We start from the raw sequence: 21,682 nt of genomic DNA, 5'->3' as shown, positions 1-21,682 counted from the left end.
AGAGGCAACCCGTGTTTCTGGTGGCAGCACAGCCATCTCAATTCCTGCAGCCACAACACCCAGGTCCCCAGCCTACTCCACGCCACAGCCTTGCACCAGATCGAGGATGAACACGACAGGGGAAGGGACGTAACCCTGCGCTGCGTCTGGGCAGAACCGTGGACGCCTACAAAGGAGGTGCACAGGTCCTCTGGACGTGTGGGCCTCACTTGCTTCAGCAATCCCCTCCTTTGGGGCAAGGCTTGGTTAAAAAGGACGACAGTGTCTTCCATAAGGCAAGTAACCAAACCAACATCTCTGGGAAACAGCTGTTTTCTCTGCAAAAATCACCCCAAACCTAAACAATTACCTAAATCTTCCCTAAAAAAGCTGAGGGGAGAATTTCTCTGAGAAATACGAGTAACTTCCTGGGCTATGAACCACACGTGACCACCTACTCTGCAAAATAGAAAAGAAAAAGTATCAGGTGAAGGTTCTTGGGGCCCCAAAGCCAATCCAGGTGATCACCATGCTGCCCCAAACATCCGGCATGAAGAAACACTAGGGGCAGAGGCAGGAGTAACGGTCGCTCTAAAATTTCCGTATCGGAGGGCTTCTCAGTGGCAAGCTGGTGGGGTCAGGATGTATATGTGGGCATTGTGCATTAAACTGGGACAAACTTGATTATGCACACAGAGGCTCCTTAGGGGGGCTGTCCAAAGCCCCCTAACTTCCCACCTGGGTGCCGCTAAGTGCCCAGAGACAGAACACAGACACTGGTCTAGGAAACTCCAGTCTTTGCTGTCACTGCACAGGCCCCTCATAAAGATTAATGACATCTGCATTAACTTGGACCACGTTTCAATTTCCACTGCCAATCGAAAGCGAAATCGGTCTCTGCCGGCACCTCCAACTTATGACTTGGGTAAGTAAGGATCATTAACGGTGTGGACTGCAGACACGCAACAGTCAGTCCACATTTCCAAAACTGTAAAGAAAAGTAAACAGCCTCACTATGATCCATGAGTGAGGGCCCCTGGGGAACTGGGCACCAGCCTCTAATTAAAGGAAGTGCTCCAACGCCAGCTCCGGGGGCTACTTCTGGCCCTGGGCACGGACAACAGGCTGGACAGAGGCAGAGGTTCTGCAACCTACGGTTACGCACCTTTCCTCCCCGCCTCGGGTGTCGCGGAAGGCTTTTCCTGCCGGGCGGCAGACGGCGCCAGGGAAGCTGGCTTCCTCTCTGTTTCCACCTCTTCCTCCTCATCCCGCTTCTGGTCCTTCCTCTCCTCAGTCGGCGGGGGTGAGGGCGTCCGGGGGCCCCCGTTGTCCCGGCCCTCCTTGCGTGGCTCGCCGGGCTCCGGGTCAGGCTTCCCCGCCCGGCGAGCCAACAGCTCCACCAAGTAGGGCCTGCTCAGCTTGGAGATCGGGGAGGACGGCGGAGTCTGGCCCGCGGGCTTGGGAGCCAGGGCTGGCTTCTGGGCCAAGGGCGTTCTGTTTGCTGCCCTGTCCTGCTCTGGAGCCGGGGGCCCAGGCTGGGCTGCAAGAGGAGAGTGGCTGGGAGGGCTTTCAGCAGAGTCCTTCCAGGGGGCCGGGGCTTGCTTCCTCTCGGTGGGGAGAGACGGGCCATGCTTGAGGGCCGCAGCCTCTGTCTCTCTCTCTCCAGCTGTGCTCCCCGGAGCTGACGGCACCCCATTGATACTGTCCCCCGTGCTGCTGTGCCTTTTCTTCTTCTTTTGTTCTGTTTGTTGGTCGCAGTGGAAGCGCAAGGAGTAGTTGGTCCTTCTCAATTTTATTCCAAAAGGGGAAGCTTTATCCTCCCCACCTGGCATCACGGGCTCCGGCTTTCCTGCTCCACCTGTGGTCTCGCTGTCCGAAGTGACCACGGGTTCTGCTTGGGCCACTGCTTTCTGTGGAGGGTAAGGAAGGCTTGGAACAAGGAAAGATGGAAGGTCTTTGGCAAATTTGCACCCCTCCGTGGCGTCCGTTGGCTCCTGGTGTGCCCCCGGTTTCTCTGCACTCTTCACGGGCTCTTTAGTATCAGCAGCAGGGAGCTGGGGCCGGGCCTCTTCGCTGGGACCCGGCTGGGATCTTTTTCTAACGCTTTCCGCTTCCGTGTTCTGTTTGGAGATCTCCCCGCCCCCATCAGAGAATTTCTGCCAGGCAGGCTTAATGGAGAACTTTGCATTTACCGGCGGGGTCCTCCGGAGGTTCCCGCGGGAATCACATCGGCCCCTGGGCGTGTGTTCATCACCCGGCCGAGACTGGTCTCTCTCGCCGCGCTGGTCACTCTCTGCGTTCCTCAGGATTCTGGACCGAATGGAAGCCCATTCAGCGAGCGCGGCCGCGCTGCTCGGAGACTCCTGGGAGGGCCTGGTCTTCCCACTGCCTGCCCGGGGGTCGCCAGGGGCTCGGGGTGGGTTCTCCAGGGCGGGGACATCCACGTGCTTCTTTTCTTCTGACAAGCCCAGGAGGGACTTGCACGCCGTGTCCTTGATCTGGCTCAGGTTGACGGCCGGGCCGCAGAGCTGGGCTCCCGTGACCAGAATGGCCGTGTGTGGGATGCTCAGGGACGAGGGCAGGGCGTGGGAGGCCGGGCTGGCTTTGGGGGCCTTTGGCTCTTGGGGACCAGAGGCGAGCCCCTCATCTTTCATGGGCTTCACGGGGCTCAGATTGACTTTGGGGAAGAGAATTTGTTTCCCTCCGGATGACACCTGGAAAGTGTAGGGTCTGGGCATGGTCTGCCTCTCATCTACCTCCTGCCATCTGAGCTCCTCCACCCTTCTGTCTGTTTCTGGAGCGGCAGCTTCTTTCTTCTCTCCTGGAGCCAACGCCTCTTCCACCTGGGCCTCTTGTTTCTGGGGCAGCTCTGCGTTGGTTTCTTCCCTCTTTTCCCGCCATCCACAAGGTTGATCCCCGGGAACATCCCCCTGCTTTCCGGCCTGCTCGCCTGATGGCTCGGTGGCCTCTGGGCTCTGCTTCACCCAAACACTCGGCTCCTCAGAGTTTTCTCTTGGCTTCTCGGGTGTCAGATGTTCTTGTTCTGCTTTCCCTGCAGTGTCGCTCTGAAGTGGGCTCCTCAAGCCCCGTTTGTGGTCCAGCAGCGGCTGATTCTCCTCTTCCACTCTCGGTGCTTCCTGAAGCTTCTCTTCCGCTTCCAGCCTCCTCTTCGCCTCCGCGTCCTCCTGCCGTCTCTGCGCCTCCAGCTCTTCCTGCCTTCTGAGCTCCTGCATCCGTTTTTCCTCCGCCTCCTCTGCCGCCTCCTCCGCCTCCTCCTCCCGCCGCCTCCGCGCCTCCAGCTCCTGCCGCCTCTGCTCCTCTTCCCGCCGCTGCTTTTCGGCCGCCCGCCGCCCCTGCTCCTCCAGCCTTCTGAGTTCCTCCAATGCTCTCTCCTCCTCTTCCCGCCGCAGCTTCTCGGCCTCCTGCCGGCTCCGCGCCTCCAGCTCCTCCTGCTGCGCGCGTCTCTCCAGGCGCCGCGCCTCTTCCTGCAGGCGACCCGGCTCCTCGGCTCCCAGGCGCCCTTCTTCGTCTTGCTCCCTCCGAGCTGGGCCTCGGCAGCCTGGCTCTTCCGGACTCTGCGCCTCCTCTTCACGCTGCCTCTTTGCTGCCTCTAGCTGGACTCCTTCCTCCTCTTCCTCCCCTTCCTCCTCTTCCTCCCCTTCCTCCTCTTCCTCCCCTTCCTCCTCCAAGAGCTCCTCCTGCCTTCTTTTCTCCTCCCAAAGCCTCCTCTCCAGGGCCTGGAGCCTCTGCTCTTCCAGGCGTCGCCTCTCTGCCGCTTCGGCCTTTTGCCGTTTGCACTTGGCCTCAAGTTCTTGCCAGTATTCTTCCTGGCGTCGCTTCTCTTCCTCCGAGTCCAGCGCCTCTGGCTCCTCTTCATGCCAGATTGGCTTGTCTTCTCCAGGGTGCCCATTCTGGTCTAGGGACAGCTGATGCGGGAAGCCACCTTGCTCGTTCTGTCGATCCTAACATTGGTAAGGGAAACAGAATTAGCTTTCCTTGTGCACAGGCTACCATTACAATCCTACTCACAATGTGGGTGGCCCTCCTAATCTCAAAAGTAGGGGCAATGTTGCCCTCTCTACGCAGAGACAGGTAACCTCGGGTATCCCGCACACCAAGAGTAAACTGGGGGTGGGGAAAAGAATTTCATCTTTGTGTTTCCTCTCTACATGTTACCCTCAAATTTTTTTTTTTTAATACACATGAATAATCATAGGAAAACTGGTAGTCCAGCATTAGAAAGGGGAGGAAAAATGAAATTTGTGCTTCATCAATGTCCCCTGAAACTTGTGAATGAGAAGTCTCCTCTAATCAAACTGAAGAAGCTTTGGCTAAGCCGCGGCACGGGAAAGTGGGCCACCCGTCTGTTGCAAAGCACACAGTGTCCGGAGCTCCTCAGAAGGCAGCCTCTCTCTCTGAGGTCCGCCAGCCACCGGCGGGCAACACGTCAGAAAGGGTGGTGGAAAGGAAATGGGCCCCTTCACCCTTGTGCCTGAGACACAGCCATCCCCGACGGGGACAGACCGAGTTCCTTCCATAGGCCCCTCAACAGCACCATCCTGCTAGGCCACATTAATGCCCAACCAGCAAGGGTGTCTACCGGGCCATACGTACCCCGACAAGTCGCCTGTGCTTCCTTGACACCCTCTGGTTTTTTGGCTTAATGGACAGTTTGTGCTTGGCGGCACTGTTGTCCAGGCGGGCGATGGCCAGGGGGATGGCATCTAGGTTGACACTTTCGATGGTGCCGGCAGAGGAGAAGTGCCTTTTTGGCCGAGATGTTTTAACTGGAGCAGCCTACGGTGGAGATTGAAATGTGAAGTCAGTCCGGATCAGAGAACGACCTGCAAGGAATCCCGGCATGGCGGCACTGGTTGGAGCTCGCACCTCGCCCAACCTGGCCCAGGAGATGCTGGCATGCGGGCGGGGCTCGTGGGCACAGTGAAGTGAACACTGCTTTTAGAATCAAAAGACGTTGAGTATTTGTTTTGCCAGTGATAATCTGTTATTAACGTGTAAAGGTCATTTAATCTTTCAGGGACTAATTTTCCTACTCTGAATGGTACGGGGGTTAGATTAGACCAGGCGTCAGTAAGACACAGGCGAGGTGGGCCAGTCCTGCCTGAAGACTGTTCGGCTGAATAACGTTTTCCTGGTACAGAGCCACACCATTGCCCTTGGCTGCCTCTGCGCTGAAAGGAAGAGCAGAACAAAGCAGAGTCTGGTAGTTGCAACTTATGGCCACGAGGCCTAAAATAAGTAGTAGTTTGCTAAGCGCTGGACTAGCTCATGTCTATGCTAAGAACTCTGTAATTCTAAGAGCCTTCCGCTGCCACAGACATGGTGGGTACATACCTCAGCTCCTACGTTAGCCTCCTCAAACAGGGAATGTGTCTTTCTGGCCTTTGTATCAATCCTCTTTAATGCCCAAGTAGCAAATCTCATTTGGTAAGTGCTCAATAAATATTGGCTAAAAGAATGAAGGAACAATAAAGTATAATGACCTCTCTGCCTAGGGCATAAAATTTCTAACCAGCAAAAATGTTTTAGCACGATCATGCCAAAGTCACCGAGCACTGGTGCACTGGAAGTGAAAAGGAGGAGGCCTGGGTGAGAAGGTGAAGGGCAGAAATGTGCTACACACAGGGGAAAGGCAATTCTGCAGAGGATGAGCCGCAGAACTGCTTGCGGCTCTGTCATTACAGGTGTGGTCACTTACAAAGCGCAACCTCAGACCAACCGTATACATTTAGTTAGGTCAGAGAGACCCAGGCTCACAGTCCACGCTGAATCAGATGGTAAGGAGCCACGCCTGTAACTTCAGAGTATTCACAGGCAAGCAGCGAGGCAAGGGCTCCTGGCCGCAGCACGCCACCGCGCAGCAGAGGGCGCTCACGGCCCTAACTGCCTTCTCCAGCAGCTGAGCTACAGGCTCAGCATCAGCGGAGGCCACGGTTCCCCTGTTTTGACTGTGTCCGTGCACAGTAAGGGCAGAGTCAATGGGGTTGAGCTGGTGGCTTTGCTTTTTGCAATTATCTTCCATATTTATGCACAAAGATAAAGGAGCCAGCTAGCTCCAAGAGCAAAACGAACGCTCAGTAAATACTAATTTATGACAAGAAGCACGGAAGTAAGGAAAAATAATCCCAGCCTTTGGTCTCCTAAGCTTTCGTTTATTTATGGTTATCTTTATAATAGGTGTCAAATTCTAAACTACTGTTGAAGAGAGATGAATTAAACATTTATTTCCATCCCCTAATGGATGTGTGAGTAAGAGGAGTTAAAGCCAAATGTGATAGACTGAAGACGCAGATAAAGCATTTCAAGCTGAGATTTAATGCCATGTTTCGTCTCTAGTTATTCAAGCTGGGCCTCTTCATCTGGGCGGTGGAACTGTCTTGAGTCATCCCCTTCAGAAGACTCAGGGACATGCCCTGTTCTCACCGTACTGTCTGCCAGACCCCGGGAAGACCCCTGGACCCCTGTGCAGGTGAAAGGTCCTCATGCGAGCGGACTGGCCTCTGTAGAAGTGGCGCACGTGATCTCCACAGGGCTCCCTAGGCTCCTGCAGGTAACGTCCCAGGTTTCAGTGGAATGTGTGTAAGTTAAAAACCAAAAATACACACAACTAGAGAAATGCTAAGGTCTTTTGGGGGGCATCTCTAAATAGAAGGAGACTTTTCCTTACACACGCTTTACGTTCAGGCGTTTTTGAATGTTTTTTTCAATGGCTTACCGGTGTCTTAAAATACATGATACACCTAGGAAAACTACCAACACCTGAGACCCCAAACACAGGCGTGGCGGGAGTGTGGCTCTTTTTCAGAGCAGGGTTCAGTTCCAGCAGTTACATCACCATAGAAACAGATGCTCCAACATCTACCACTGGTTGCATTTTGAAGGAATTTAAAGTAATGGACAAAGGTAGCATTTATGAATGGGAAAATGAGGCAGCAGATCGCCCAACAAAAGGAAGAATGGAAGTTAAAGTAAGGAAGCTGCATACACAAGTTCAAATCATACTACCTTCTCTTCCATCTCACTTCCGGCTCCAGGCAGATTCAGAGGACCCGGAGAACTTGGCGTCTCACTGGACTGGAACAGTAGAGAGAGTGCTCAAGTCAAACGCCAGCACAGGAAGTCCTGGGCAGACAACCAGACAGTGTCTGTGCAGGCAAGGGCCACCCCCTCCTCCACGCAGGGGCGCAGCTGGCTGCAGAGAGCCGGCAGGTTCACGGCGGGGACTCTGCTAATGTCCGGACTCCACCAGGGCTCCCGGGGCACGGTGTGTGCTCCCCTCTCCCCTGAGTTCAACACATCTCCCATCTGGGCGGTCTCCAACCTCCGTCCTTGATGTGTTTCCCCACTGATGAGAGAATCTCAGGTGCTGCCCTGCTGCCACCCTACCTGGGAAGCAGGGCCCCAACTTCAGAGCTCTCGGCTTTGCTGGCTGCCTTCCACCCCATGAAAAGGAAAGAAGGGCCCTTCCAGGGGCACACAGGGGCTGGGCTGAGGAAGTGGATGACCAGAGGAGGCAAGAAAACTTGGAAGGAAGGGAGGAAGGGAGGGAGGAAGGAAGGAGAAGAAAAAGGCTGATGATTCACATCCCAGTCGCCCTGCCTGCCCTGGGTACATGCACGTCACGTCATCTGCACCAGCTATACCTTCTGTCTTGTATCGCCCATATTTACAAAAGGGTCTCATTGGGGGCTTCCCTGGTGGCGCAGTGGTTGGGAGTCCGCCTGCCGGTGCAGGGGACGCGGGTTCGTGCCCCGGTCCGGGAAGATCCCACATGCCGCGGAGCGGCTGGGCCCGTGAGCCATGACCGCTGAGCCTGCGCGTCCGGAGCCTGTGCTCCACAGCGGGAGAGGCCGCAACAGTGAGAGGCCCGCGTACCGCCAAAAGAAAAAGGGTCTCATTGTCTCTTACAGAGCCATAACATCAGCTTGCCCTACCTCAGTCCCTTTTCTGTACCACACTTAGAAACACCTTTAGAAAACACAAGTCAGATTATCACTGCCCTGCTTAAAACTACTCAGATGTTTCCTATTACTTTTTGAACAAAATTCACCCCTTCTCCTGTGGTCTACATGATCCAGCCTCTATACTGTGCTCTACCTACCCTTTGCCCTCGTCCCCACTGGCCTGCTTTCTGTTCCTCCTTCAGGACAAGCTCAGTCCCACCTCTGGGCCTCTGTACTTGCTCTCCCTTCTTCCTAAAACACCCTTTACCCCTCCGGTTCTGCTCATGGCTATTCTGACCTCCTTATATAAAGCAGCAGCCTCTCTCCAACCATATTACTCACTTTTCCATCACCCCGTTTTATTTTCTGTGCAGCATTTTTATTAATCCGAAATTATGATATGTATCTATTTGTTGACCTGTTTGTTTCTGACTCTCCTCTCATTAGAAGGTAAACGACACGGAAGCAGCCCCTTGTCTAATCTGACCCATCTCTGCGATGCCCACAGCTGGGGGAGCACCTGCTGAACGAATGACCCTCCTTCTCCCCCAGGCCACAGTGCCCTGCACTTATTAGATCTTCAGTAACAGGGAAGACATTTGCTTTGGTCCATAGGAAATCCCTGAATCAAGGCTGATGACCCACGCTGCTGCCCAGCACTCAGGAGGCTGGAGAGAGCATTGTTGGACCAGTGGGAGAGATGGGCCCCACGCCTGCTTCACCACCACCCACAACTGTGGGCGCCAGGAGTCATCAGGGCCAGGGCCAGGGCCAGGCAGAGATGGGCAACAGAGGAGACTGTCCACCTTTTCTTTCCTTCCTTTGCTCTACAAGTCACTTATCTTTTGTTCTACTCTTATGACATGTTAGCTGATAACAAGCACAACTTCTTCCAGGGGCATCTTAATAACACCTAATGTCATTTCAGGCACCATGGTAGGCACAGCACAGAGAATACTTTCTTTTAAGCATGGGAAGACTCAGAGCCTCAGCTAGAGAACAGTTAATCTAGCTACTGGTAGGACTTTTCTTCCTTTTCCCGTAAGAGGCCTGAGGGTGTCGCTTCTGCTGCTAGAGGGACTCTCATTTCAGGATATGCTCAGAGCGTTTCTTTCAAAGTGTCAAGAGACCAAATTTAGATAGGACAGTGCTGGACCAGTGTGACTTTCTTTCCACACTAAGTAGACTTCAAGCGGGTCTGTTTGATATGTTCTGTCTTATTGAGCACCTACTTCTTTCCTCATTTCCCTTTAAATTAGTCCAATTTGACAAGTAATCATTCTGCGCAAGTAAGCAGTAACGATGTCCTGGGGAGACAGAGACACGTAAGATCCAGTCTGTCCTCAAGGAACTCAACGTTTAGAGATGCAGAGAAAATAGTTACGTGGACACAGATGCAGACGGAGTACAGATGTGTAAGAAGCACTAAGGATGCACAGTGAAGGCACAGAGGAGATAGTGCAGCTTGGAGGTGAAGCCAGGCAAGGCTCCCAGAAGAGGTGGGTCAGCCCGGGTCTCCGGGAGTAAGTGGAAGACACTGGGAAGAGCTGGGGCGAGGGGCACGTCTCCCCTGCCTCCCCCTCTTCCAAGCTGGCCCCCCTGCAGATCAATGCACTGGCCCGGGAAGTGCCCTCCAGCCCTGGGCTACTCATCAGGAAAGCTTCTCCCACCTTATTCCCTACATTGCAGAGCCCAGGGTTACTGATGCCCCTGTCCACTGCCCAGCACCCTCCTGGGCTTCTTAGCAATCAAGTCATTCCCTGGAGGAGCCTTACTTTGTTCTCGGTGTCTGAGAGGATGACGTCCTGCTGAGTCACAATTTCCATGGGACTGGTCAGGACCGGATCCTCTTCCAAGCGAGCCTCGCCACTGTCTGCCTTCTTCACGGGAATGGCATTGGGTGGTGGCTGCCCAAACTTGATGTTCTTACCCAACTGTCGCTGGAGAGAAACAAAAGAAAGACATTCTGAAGCAGTGAAGCGGTTCACAATAACCACAGCCAGATTCCCCATAGCTAGCAGGCACTGAGGCATATTCTGTACACAACTAGTTTCCAGACTAGACACCATGCCAGTAAACCCTGATGCAGTCCTGTAATAACTGAATCTGTTTCCTGGTATTTCTTTCCCACCTTCGAGCCGTGAGCTTTTTCATCCAGCCACCTCTTTCATGGAGATGCCAACATTTCCAGGGGGGTAGAGAGACCGTATTTCTGATCCAAAAGTTGGGCATGACAAAAATTTTTTGATTAACCTATAAGTTTATTTATATAAAAGTCTTTTAAAGGTACAAAAAATGGATAGAAAATAGTTTCATGAAATGCAAAAACCACTGGGGGAAATCAAGACCCTTGTGGTTGCACAAAGAAGGGAACCCTTCAGCCCTTCTGGACATACTCCCCTTGAATATTTAGGTTTCATCTACCTTCCTCACCAGCCCCTAGCTTGAACATCCTGTTCGGGTTACAGTGGGTACCACTGCCAAATGGAAGAAGACCCCAGGGCCCACAAGTCTTTTCATGATTGATGCTGAGTTCACGGAAAAGATGGAAGCAATCTTGTCCTGCCAATAGGACGGCCTCTTCGCCTTGCTGCAGCTACCCACTGTGCCCTACCGGCCAGAAGGAACCAAGTGGGTAAGGGACAGAGAAGGAGGCCAGAGGAAGGGCCAAAGAGGGACTGATCACTGGTGGGAGGGAGCTGAATGGATGGGGAGAAGGAGGGAAAAACAGGGGATAGAAATTAGGAAGATAAATAGTATTCAGAATTAGAGAAAAGCCAGATTAAAAAAAAGGAATTTTATTCCCTGAAGAAAAATATATAAACATAATAGTTTTTAATAAGAGACAAAATATTTAATGGGCTAGATATATTAGATATAAAATATTTAATGGGTAGAGAAAGTGAATGGCACTCAGGAAGGAAAAGAGGTAAGCCGTGGTCATCTGAAAGACTACTGTACTGAATCGAACATATTGTACAAACTACTGCCTTTATCTACATCAAGGATTCTCAAGCTCGGCGCTACTGACATTTGAGGCCAGATAATTCTTTGTTGTGGGAGCTGTCCTGTGCACTGTAGGACGTTTAGCATCACCCCAGGACAGCAGATGCTAGTAGCAACCCCTCTTCAACCTGTTTAGACAACCAAAAATGCCTCCAGGCTTTGTCCAATGTCCCCTGGGGGCTAAAGTCGCCTCCGGCTGAGAATTACTGCTCTAGATCTAGGTACTTGGGTTTCACAGTCTTTTTATGCTTCAAGGGGAAAAAAAGAATAGAGACTACATTATCGGATATTTCTCTCTAATGTGGCCAATATTTAATCCCACAAAGCTGCAAAAAGCCTTAGCAATCACATTATCCAACCCCCTCACTTTACGAAAAAGTCAGAAGTCCAGTGGGGAGAGGTGACTGGCTCAAGCTTATGGAAAGAATGAGTGGCCCCAAAGGGATTTGAATCCATGTCTTCTAAACCACATTCAGTGTTATTTTCATTGCACTCCACTGGTTCTCATAAATTTAACATCACACGTCCTTCTTCTTTCAGGGGCAGAAAGAAAGAGAGGATGCAGCATTTTTTACTACCTCACTGAAGTTCCCCAGCAGAGGGCTCTCTCGAGGGAAATATTCCCCTTCTCTCTCTGAACTCCAGGATATCAAATCCACCCACCTTCACTCAGCTCCCCCTCGGCCTTGCATGGTGGATGGTGAGATTTGCAGAGACATGAAAGAGATGAGCCCCAGGCCCCCCTCCCCACATCCCGGGGGGCACGCACCCCAGCATGCCAAGTCAGGAGCACAGAGAGACAAGGACTCGTATTTGATCTGCTGGTATCTCAGCCTGAGCCTGGCTCCCCTGGCACCCCAGGGAGGGAGCACACATCAAAAGCCCGAGTTCAGCCAGTGAAGTACAGCTCGAGCAGCCTAAAAGGGTTTTGGGGAGGAGAAGGCTGAAAAATTGTATCTTCTAAAAACAAGTTTAGCAGGAAGCGGCAGTTAGTATCTACTCTAAGCAGATCAATAAGCAGGCACAGTTAGAACAGCCGATGGCGTCAGACGAGAGGACACGGTGTAACAAAGCCACAGGCCCATCTCACTTGCTACCCTGTGGGAGAGGGACACGGACGTGGGCAGAAGTGGCCGGAGGAGTTCCAGCATCCTAGTGACAGCCTGAGCAGGGATTCATTCTGGGACTCCCAGCCCAGCCTTTGGTTGACCAGTTATCCCTTCTCTAGGAGTGCTGGCCAAGAGCTGGAAACCTCCCAATCACCTTAGACGGAGACCCCCTGCTGTCAGGGTGTACCATCTACCAATGCTCTTGAATGTCTAAGATGAGGGTATGTTCAGAAAAGAGTAAGCTTAATACCCTAAATGCCCTTTAGATAGGATTTCTGCCACCATCACAGAAAAGAATGAATATGCTGATATTATTCTTCATTAGGGCACTTTTTAGAACACTGACGTTGGTCCACCGTGATGCTTAGGATAAAAAAAAAAAGAAAGAAAGAAAGAATATGGCCAAATGTAATCCTAGTCTGGATTGAAATAAACTCCAAAGATGGGATGGGTATCATGGCTGCCAATGGAAAATGAAAGAGAAAATGGGAGAAAATAGTAGACGCGATAGGAACAGGTGAAATAAGGTACATGGGACAAAGCTGGGAAATGGATATTAAGAAATGAAGTAGAGAGTTAAAGAAAGAGGCAACTTGAGAGGAGGGTGCAGGGGGCAGAGAAGAGGCACAGGGAGAAGCTGCAGCCTTGGTGGCAGGAACAACAGCTGAAGGGAGCGGGGTCGGGGTGGGGAAGGTGGGTGGGAAAGAAGGAAGAGGAAGAGGGAGGGAGGGAGGGAGGGAGAATGTGTGTGTATACCAGAGGGTTGATTTATGTCACAGATATGGGCATCCTGGCAAAAGAAACACAATGCTGTTGCCTTTGAGAATAACGATGAGCATCTCCATAAAACAGCTGGATTTAAAATCCCTCTAGAGAAAACAAGTTCGGGCTGCTGGCTAGGGAGCTTGAGAGGAGGGCGTGGGATGGAGGAGGGGAGGACCCAAGTCATGAAAGAAATAGGGCTTCCCTGGTGGCGCAGTGGTTGAGAGTCTGCCTGCCGATGTAGGGGACACGGGTTCATGCCCCGGTCCGGGAAGATCCCACATGCCGCGGAGCGGCTGGGCCCGTGAGCCATGGCCGCTGAGCCTGCGCGTCCGGAGCCTGTGCTCCGCAACGGGAGAGGCCACAACAGTGAGGGGCCCGCATACCGCAAAAAAAAAAAAAAAGAAATGACGGCCATCGTCTAAGGAGAGGGCTGCAGCCTCTCTCTGCAGACAAAGGGCTGTCTTCACAGACACACCCTGCAGTGGTTGGGAACGAGACAGTGGAACAGGCCAGGCCAGGGCTGAAGGTCCAAGGCCATGGTGAATGAGCCTTGGGCTCTCGAGGCCAAGGCTCTTGCACCTGCCCTGTGGGGTTCCTACTCCAAATGCTTCCTTCAGCTGACTCGAAGGAGACTGGGCTGTTGGACACTTTGTGTGATTTACTGACAACTAAAAGGTGACTGCTGAAACCTATCTGGCAATCTCAGGTGTCGAGTGAATTGAATATGGGGATAAATGTGGCTTTTTGGTGACTTTTATTCTGCCCACCATTCAGGCATTGTCATGGGAAGAACTGTGATATAAGCAATCACTGAAAACCAGTCTGTTGAGATGAGCTTGCCCTTAAGTTTTCAGGAAAATAAACTATTACCACTCCCTCCATATATAGATATATATCTTTTACATACTCATGGATTCTTTATATGTACTGAGATAACAGCCAGAGGGGAGAGTGGAACCGCTGTGCCGAAACCGAGTCCATGTTACTTGTGGCTATGAATGGAGTTACTGTTAGACTGGAATGTGAACTAAAAGGGGTGATATTTTATTCACTCAAATGGGGCCATTTTGTTGTAATATGGAATGTTGGAGAATGATGTTATAGGAATGCACATCCATATTTATGAGGCTTTTCTCCTATGGTGTGGAAATTCCAAGCCCATCATATTCTGCAGCTCTCACACTGCCAGTTTAGATTTCCCCAGACTTTTCACAGCCATCCTTCAGACCACGTCTGTAAGAACAAGGCAGAAGAAGAATAAAGTTGCTGTCCTCTTGAGCGAACTACGCATACTCCCATAGTTAAAATGAATTTAAAAGAACAAGCAAAATCAAAAGCACACAGATTTAAAGACGTTCGCTCTGTGCAGAAGTGGCTAAGAGCAGCTATTTATTCTTTGTGTCCTCGACAGCTGCACGAGGTGCCCAAATCCTCAAAGGTAAGACACTTTGGCATTTTTTAAAGTGAAATCCAGCTCAGCAGGAGACAGCAGCTACTGAATATGGAGGTTTTCCCTCCTGAGCTAAACAGTCTGTGGACTAATAGACTAAGCATTTTCTGACAAAGATCTGGTATAATTCTAAAGAATCACTTGCAGGCTTAGACTGTGATGTTCCTGAGTCTTATCATCGATAGGTGCATACACACTTCACAGCCTGGTTTGATCTGAAATAAACAGCCACCTCCCTATCTGTGCTCTGGGCAGCTGGAGGGAACATCAAGGTCACTGTGGTCCAAAGGCAGTGAAGTGCAAAGCTTACAAAGCCACTCTGTGCTACAGCAGGTGAACAGTGATTTTGTATAAATGGCAGATTTTAATAACTGGAGGGGCCCTTCAGATCATCCATCACCTGCATCCTCCTATTTTTCAGATAGGGCACATGAAGGTCAGAGAGGTTAAAGGACCTGCTCCAAGGCTGCACAGCTAGGTGGTGGCAGAGGCCAGCCGGGGGCTTTTTATTTCACCCACTGGCCATAGAACAACCGGCTGTTATGGATAGGGTCCTCAAAAAGGGCAGCACTGTTGTTTCTGTCCCTGTAACTGTCCTATATATTAAAATCTGTTCTCACTCTGCACATGAATTATTTTTATACTCAGGGGAAAAAAGTAATTTTTCTTTTAAAGGTTCAGTTGCTTGCCACAGAAATTTTGGCAGGTGGTAGATTCACTTTGTTCAGAAAAGATGTTCAGAAAAGAGTAGGCTTATTTACGCTGTATTCAGTCGTTCTGGACTCAGCATCAGCAGACAGATACTAACCATCACGGGTGCAACGCAGGACAGTTCTGGCTGAGATGACTACGTGTGGACACTAGGGGGCAACCTTTCCAAGTGCAGTCATTACAGGCGTGGCTCCGGTTTCCAAGGACTAGGAAGTTTCTTAAGCCAGAGAAAAATGGCTTTTTTTTTTTTTTTTAAATGACATTCCAGTAGAAATCTCATTTCAAAAGAATGTCTTAATAATGGTGGCAAATCAGCTTGTTAGGACATTTACTGCCAAATAGGTGTTAGCCATTAGTTCTCTCTTTTTAAAATAAACATACACACATACACAAAGACAATTTCAGACATAAAAAACATACATGCCTCTGACGTAACTAAACACCCTCATTCCATGCTGGAGTCTACGAGGGGGCGGTCTTTTATGCTGCTTACTAAGCATCAATACCAGCATAACGTTTTTATGGAAAAATGCAAAGCATTCATGCAAGTTAATAAAGTTAACTACTATTTCTACAACTTACCAGGAACACACTGCTTAGTCGACTGAAAAATAAAGCACAGTCTTTTGGGGGTGATACAGTTATATCTTATGTCACTCCAAAAATCACATTTGCTATGATACTGGTCCCCATTTCCCTCTTCGAAGAGCAAAAGTCTCTTATTTTATTGTTTAAAAACATAACTTTAGAGCTGTAAGGAAGCTCGTGAATCCATGCAGCAGAAGCAAAATGAGGCAGACCTTGTATGAGTAGGTAATGTCCAAAGGAGAGCACTCCAATTAGACAGCTATTCTGCTTCACTCACATTTCTTCTCCTGTTTTATCAGAATTGTTGCTTCAGGGAAGTTAGTTGTTTTACATTTTATTAGTTATGAGATCAGATTCTTTACACTTATGGCTTACATCATTAAGACAACCAACTGGCATTCACATATTTCTATTGAGTTTCTGTATATTCAATACTGAGGAATTATCTATTTTTTACAACTCCAAATCCACTTCTTGGAGTGGCAGTGGCAGGTGGTGTGACATTACAAAGCTGATACCATTTAAGACGACAGACTATTATCTAATTTTTAAAGAACTCCTTGAAAGCCCTTGTAAAATACAGTTGTTTTGTAGACTGAAATCTGTAAGTCATTCCCCTTAGAAAGGGAGTATTATGAGGGTTCATTACTTCGTAGCAATAATATTCCAGGAAATAAAAGACTTCAAGAAGGAAAGGTAAGGAGGAAGGGGATAGAGGTTTTCTTTGGCCGTGACACCCTTCCCCCTTCTCCAGCTTATGAAAAGACACAGCTGACTTTTTCTTCTGAGTCTATAAAACGTGTGGCAGTACAACCAGCAAGAACCAGAACGGGGGAGCTAGTTAGGAAAGCTGAAACTTGAAGGAATGCCTAGTTTAGTTCTGAGGGCAGGACTATGGCCTTGGGCAGGGGTGTGGTAGGTTCAAAGATCTAGGCAAGTTTGGGTGTGGTTTCAGGGTGTTGGCTATCTCCCATCTCACCATATGCTATATTCAGCTGAGTGTGTGTGGAATATGTAACCAAACAGAGATCACAAAATACATAGCTAATAACCGGTAGAAACAAGAATATTTCAAGAAAATAGAAAAATTTGAGTGTCAGTAGCTATTCAAGCCAGCTGTCCCCTTTATTTTTTATGTTTTTGCTGGTTCATTCACTCATTCATTTATTGGTTCATTCGCTGTTGTAGACTTAGATGGAAACCAGCAGACCAGAGCCCCCTGTTCATCGTCTGCATTGCCTCCAATCACCCTCAGCTCAGAGAAGTGCTTGCCTAGGCACTTCTGTCGGGTGAGTGAATTCTACTGAGCACTCGGGCAAACTTACTTGGTCAGATCCCAGGGGTCTTTGCTCCCCTTGCTTTTCCTGGATTTCCCGTTATTTCAGTCTCATTTAGTGAAAAATTATTTTATTATATTTTCATTCTTAAGGAGTTACCATCGGAGTCAAGTTTATGTGGGAAAACTGCCCAACTCTGCAGTGTGAACAGGAGCGAAGCTGAAGAGCTTCACAGCACCCCTCCGAGACAGGGTGGCTCAGGGCAGCCAGATTTACAAACACAACAGAATAGTAAAGAGTCTCACCATTCACTGTCCAAGTCTGGAGACTTGGAAAGGGAACACTTGCTGTGCATACCCTCAGCTGGCAGTCAACCCTGTGCTCAGGGATTATGGCCAACACTCAATGGTCAGGAGCTCTTTCCTCTCACCCAAGTTCTGCAGCCTCTCTAGGGTACTTGTCCTCATTAAGTCCAGTTAAAAATGAGGGAACAACTTGAGAGAAAAGGAGAGGGGGTGTTATGTAGGTGGGTACAACGGTGATAGTGAACCTCTCACAGGTGGACAGAGGCTTCCAGAAAACTGAGTGAGGTTTGAGAAAGCAAACATTCTCCCCAGGAGCTATCCCCTGGACCTCCCAATCCACTACTCAAGGCCAAGTTAGGAACCTTCCCCACTTCCCTCTATAGCCGGGCCCCTTCCCTATGGCTCTGACCTTCCACTCTCAAGCTGTCTTACCTGAAGAGTTTTGACTTTGCCCAGGATGTTGTCCTGTGACATTGCTTGAACTGTCTGCTCACTTTCTGCTCCCCCATCAGGGATAAAAATACTGTCATGGGAAAACGCCCGGGTTCCCACAGAATAGTTGAAGGACCTGGAATGCAAATCATGTGCTTCATTTTATTAGGATGATAAGATTCCTTTTGGCAATTCAATTTCCTTTTCTTCCTGATTTAGGGGACTCCACCCACATCCCCTGTCTCATTCAGAAAGCACTTCCAGCATGGTGTCCTTTTCTGTGAGAGGTCAGCCACGTAGCTGGGTAGACAGAAGGGTCCCACTGGAATAAGGGAGCATGTCTCCAACACAACAATGTTTCAGAGCCACTCAGTGGGAGAACTCAGACTGCTACTTGTTTGTAGAGAACCCAGGACAGAAGGCACTGCAGAAATGTTAACTGTAGGAGCCTTTCTCCTGATGAGCTGTCACTATCAGTTTTAGCCCAGTAAAGTCTTGTCAACAAGTAGTTTTTAAGTAACATGCAGATCTAGAAGTAAGAGGCAAGAGTTTCTTTCTTTCAGATTGCAATCAAATTGGAAGAAAGATATATACATCTAAAACAAAGACTTGATGAGGGCTGGAATTGCTATAGGGACTACAGGAATAAAGAGTCTCTCTGTCGAGACTCTAGGAATTCAGAGAAGAGGAGGGGAAATGTGTGTTAAGGAGATTCTAACGGGTGTCATGCATTGGGCAGCTTATAGGTGGTAGGTACCCAACAATAAACACTTTTCAGTTGAAAGGTTGGACTTCAAGGAAATCTGGACTTCTGACTGTGAGGTATAGGCCAGGTGAACTGCAGCAAGAGGAAGCAGCAGACACTAACTGTTCCTTACTTGATTTTGGAAATTAAGTTACCTCTGGGAAGGAACACACAGGGGCAGAATCACACACTCCCCATAAGGCAAGGCAGGCACATTTCCATGATGCCAGGCACACAGGCAGCTCTCTCAGGGTGAGAGAGCCCCACTTCTCCCTCTCCCCGCCCCAGAAAGGGGTTCCACCTGGAGGTTTTATCAGTGACCTAGGGCAAGAAAGAAGAGGCAGTACTGGGGGGAAATGGGCCGCCAGCTGTACCTCTGAACTGAATTACAGAAATGCAGCAGGCAGGTTCCCGACCAAGTTTAGACCTACTTGGAAAGACTGAGTACCAAATTTTTTCATCAAATTTGCCAAATTACGAGCAGCATGGTAACAAAGCATATGAGGTTTAGAAACAGAAGACTGGGATGTGAGCCTCCTGGCTGTGTGATCTTCGGCAACAATACTATATATATATTAAAATTTATTTATTTATTTTTGGCTGTGTTGGGTCTTTGTTGCTGCGCACGGGCTTTCTCTAGTTGCGGCGAGCGGGGGCTACTCTTCATTGAGCTGCGCGGGCTTCTCATTGCAGTGGCTTCTCTTGTTGCAGAGCATGGGCTCTAGGTGCGCGGGCTTCCGTAACTGGGGCACGTGGGCTTCAGCAGTTGTGGCTCGGGGGCTCTAGAGCGCAGGCTCAGTAGTTGTGGCGCATGGGCTTAGTTGCTCCGCGGCATGTGGGATCTTCCCAGACCAGGGATCGAACCCGTGTCCCCCTGCATTGGCAGGCAGATTCTTAACCACTGCGCCACCAGGGAAGTCCCCGGCAATAATAATAATAACCACCAATCCCTACTTTGATGAAAACACTGTGCTGAGAGTTTTACTTTCATTATCTCATCACCAATATTTTGTGGCAAATAAAACTCAGGGAGTAAATAACCTTATTTAAAGTCGCCTAAATAGAAGTTGTAGCATAAGAAACAATTCAGATCTGCTGAATACAATCCCAGGCCAGGCAGCTGAAGTGTTTTAAAGTGGTGGAAGGTCTCTAGTATTCCTTCCCATGAGTGAGATGGGGTTTGGGCGGATCAGTGGGAGAGGAAGACAGGATGCCAATGCCATGTGGGCTGGAATATGGGAGGGCTGGAGACACTCAACAGCTGGAATAATGGGTAAGCCTTCGGCTAAATAGCACAAGGCACTATATAGCAGCAACCCACTTTATGAAATATGAGGCATTGTTTTAGGATATGAATATGAATGTGAAAAGGAAATTAAATGTACCACTATCTCCCTGTCCTCAGAGACTTTGTGATCTATGCTACAAAATGAACTTCCAAGTTCACCTAAAGATGCTATGAAATAAACTTTCCATTCAAAGTTATGGAATCAAACCTTTTAATATTGTGTCTAAACTTTTTTCTCAGATCCCTGGCTATGATTCAGATGAAAGAAGAGGTAACTGACTTCATTTTCTACACAGTGTTTTTACAAATGGCTTATATACGCACTCAGGCTCTGAAATATTCTTATAAACACATATATGGACAAGTCCACTTTAGATGCTTAATAAATGCTTACTAATGTCTCACAATTGTATGTACATTATACACCAGTGCTAGGCCAAGTTCCCTTCCAGTTTCCAAGTCAATCTTTTGACTGATTCATGAAATTTAACTCTCTGCTCTAATTCTTTTTTCCAGAAAGGCTAAGAACTGACAGTTTCCTGCTCTTCTGTGTTGCCCCAAATATTCCTTGTTGCCAACCAGGATTTAATGTCCCCACTTCCAGATGATCTTACTGAAAAATAGAGAAAATGAATAGTAATAGTAGTAGTAGTGATAATTATAATAATAGTGGTAGTCACAGTGGTAATATTAATACTGGCTAAATGTTACTGGGCACTTGCTATGTCCCCTCCATGTGTGCTAACTTCTTTAATATAACACCTAAATCCTTGTGATATATAATATTTAAACCTTATGTGGAAGGCACTATTATTAAGCCTATTTATAGATGAGGAAACTGAGGCTTAAAGACAATGAGTGACTTGTCATAAACTGAATGACTGTATACGTGTGAACCTGTTTCTGGACTGTGTTCTACGGGTCTATTTGTCTGTTTTTACAGCAGTAATACCACACTGTCTTAGTTACTATAGCTTTTTAATGAGCCTTGATATCTAGCAGTTAATGTTCTCTAGCTTTGTTCTTTTTTCCCAGATGGCTACTCCTGTCTCTGCATTTCTACATAAACTCCCCCCCCCGCCGCCCCACACACACAGACTGTAATACACTCCTAGGATTACTTTTGTGATGGTATTGGATCTATAGATAAACTTTGGGATACCTGACATCTTTACAACAGTCAATCTTTTAATCCATGAACACTGGATATTCCTTCATTTATTAATATTTAGATCCTCTTTACTTACTCTCAATAATGTTTTGTAGTTCTCTGTATAGAGGTCTTTTACATATTTTGATAGATTTATTGCTACATATTTGATGTTTCTAAATCTACTGTAAATGGTATAGGCTAAAATTTTTATTTTTCTAATTGTTTATTGGCAGAATATTAAAGTGCCACTTGGTTACTGATGTTATAACTAGGCTTAGATAAATTTATTTGTTAATCATAATGACTGTTGATTCTTTTGGATTTTCTATGTATACAATCATGTTATCTATGACAAAAGAGTTTTATTTGTTCATTTTCAATCTCCTTCTCTCCTTCCTCCCTTCCTTCCTTTCTCCTTCCTTCCATACTGCAATTAGCTAGGATCTTCATATGAACTTAAGTAGAAGTGGTAATGGTGGACTTTGTCATATTTCCAAACTGAGCAGAAAAGTATTCAATATTTTACCTTAAGTTATGATGTTAGCTATAGAATTTCTACAGATGCACTTATATTACTGCTTCTTTGAAAAGACAAGCAGTCTGTCTCTTATAGCTGACTTTAAGATTTTTCTTTGTCTTTGGTTTTCTCACTTTTAGTCTGTTGCGGCTAGGTGTGAATTTCTTCTAATTTATCTAGCTTAGGGTACATAATACTCCTTAAACCTGTGGCTTGGTGTCTTTCATCAGTTTGGGAAAATTCTCAGCCATTATTTCTTCAGATACTGCTTCTGCCCCGTTTTTCCCTATTCCCCCTCTGATTCTCCGATGTTAGACCTTTTCAACATGAGCCACGTGTCTTTCATGCTCTTTTCTGTATCTGTTGTTCTTTTTACTCAATATGATTCAGTCT

At 48.5% G+C, this 21,682-nt stretch overlaps 1 protein-coding gene across 1 annotated transcript in view; it reads right to left on the bottom strand.

The window, feature by feature from the left end:
* The window catches only part of CRACD (capping protein inhibiting regulator of actin dynamics), a gene marked incomplete at its 3' end in the record, with an annotated part of 128,712 nt that overhangs the window by 18,674 nt on the left and 88,356 nt on the right, over nucleotides 1-21,682 (bottom strand). The window contains exons 3-7 of the mRNA XM_082838892.1: nucleotides 17,587-17,722; nucleotides 9,719-9,883; nucleotides 7,006-7,074; nucleotides 4,594-4,776; nucleotides 1,145-3,941 (exon numbers count right to left, since the gene is read on the bottom strand). Coding sequence (XP_082695018.1) covers nucleotides 1,145-3,941; nucleotides 4,594-4,776; nucleotides 7,006-7,074; nucleotides 9,719-9,883; nucleotides 17,587-17,722 — 3,350 coding nt within the window. The remainder of the gene's footprint in view (nucleotides 1-1,144; nucleotides 3,942-4,593; nucleotides 4,777-7,005; nucleotides 7,075-9,718; nucleotides 9,884-17,586; nucleotides 17,723-21,682) is intronic.

This window comes from Leucopleurus acutus (assembly GCF_964270905.1).
Source record: "Leucopleurus acutus genome assembly, chromosome: 4".
Lineage (NCBI taxonomy): Eukaryota > Metazoa > Chordata > Mammalia > Artiodactyla > Delphinidae > Leucopleurus > Leucopleurus acutus.
Note: the sequence above shows the minus strand (reverse complement) of the source record. Positions and strands in the feature narration are given on the sequence as shown.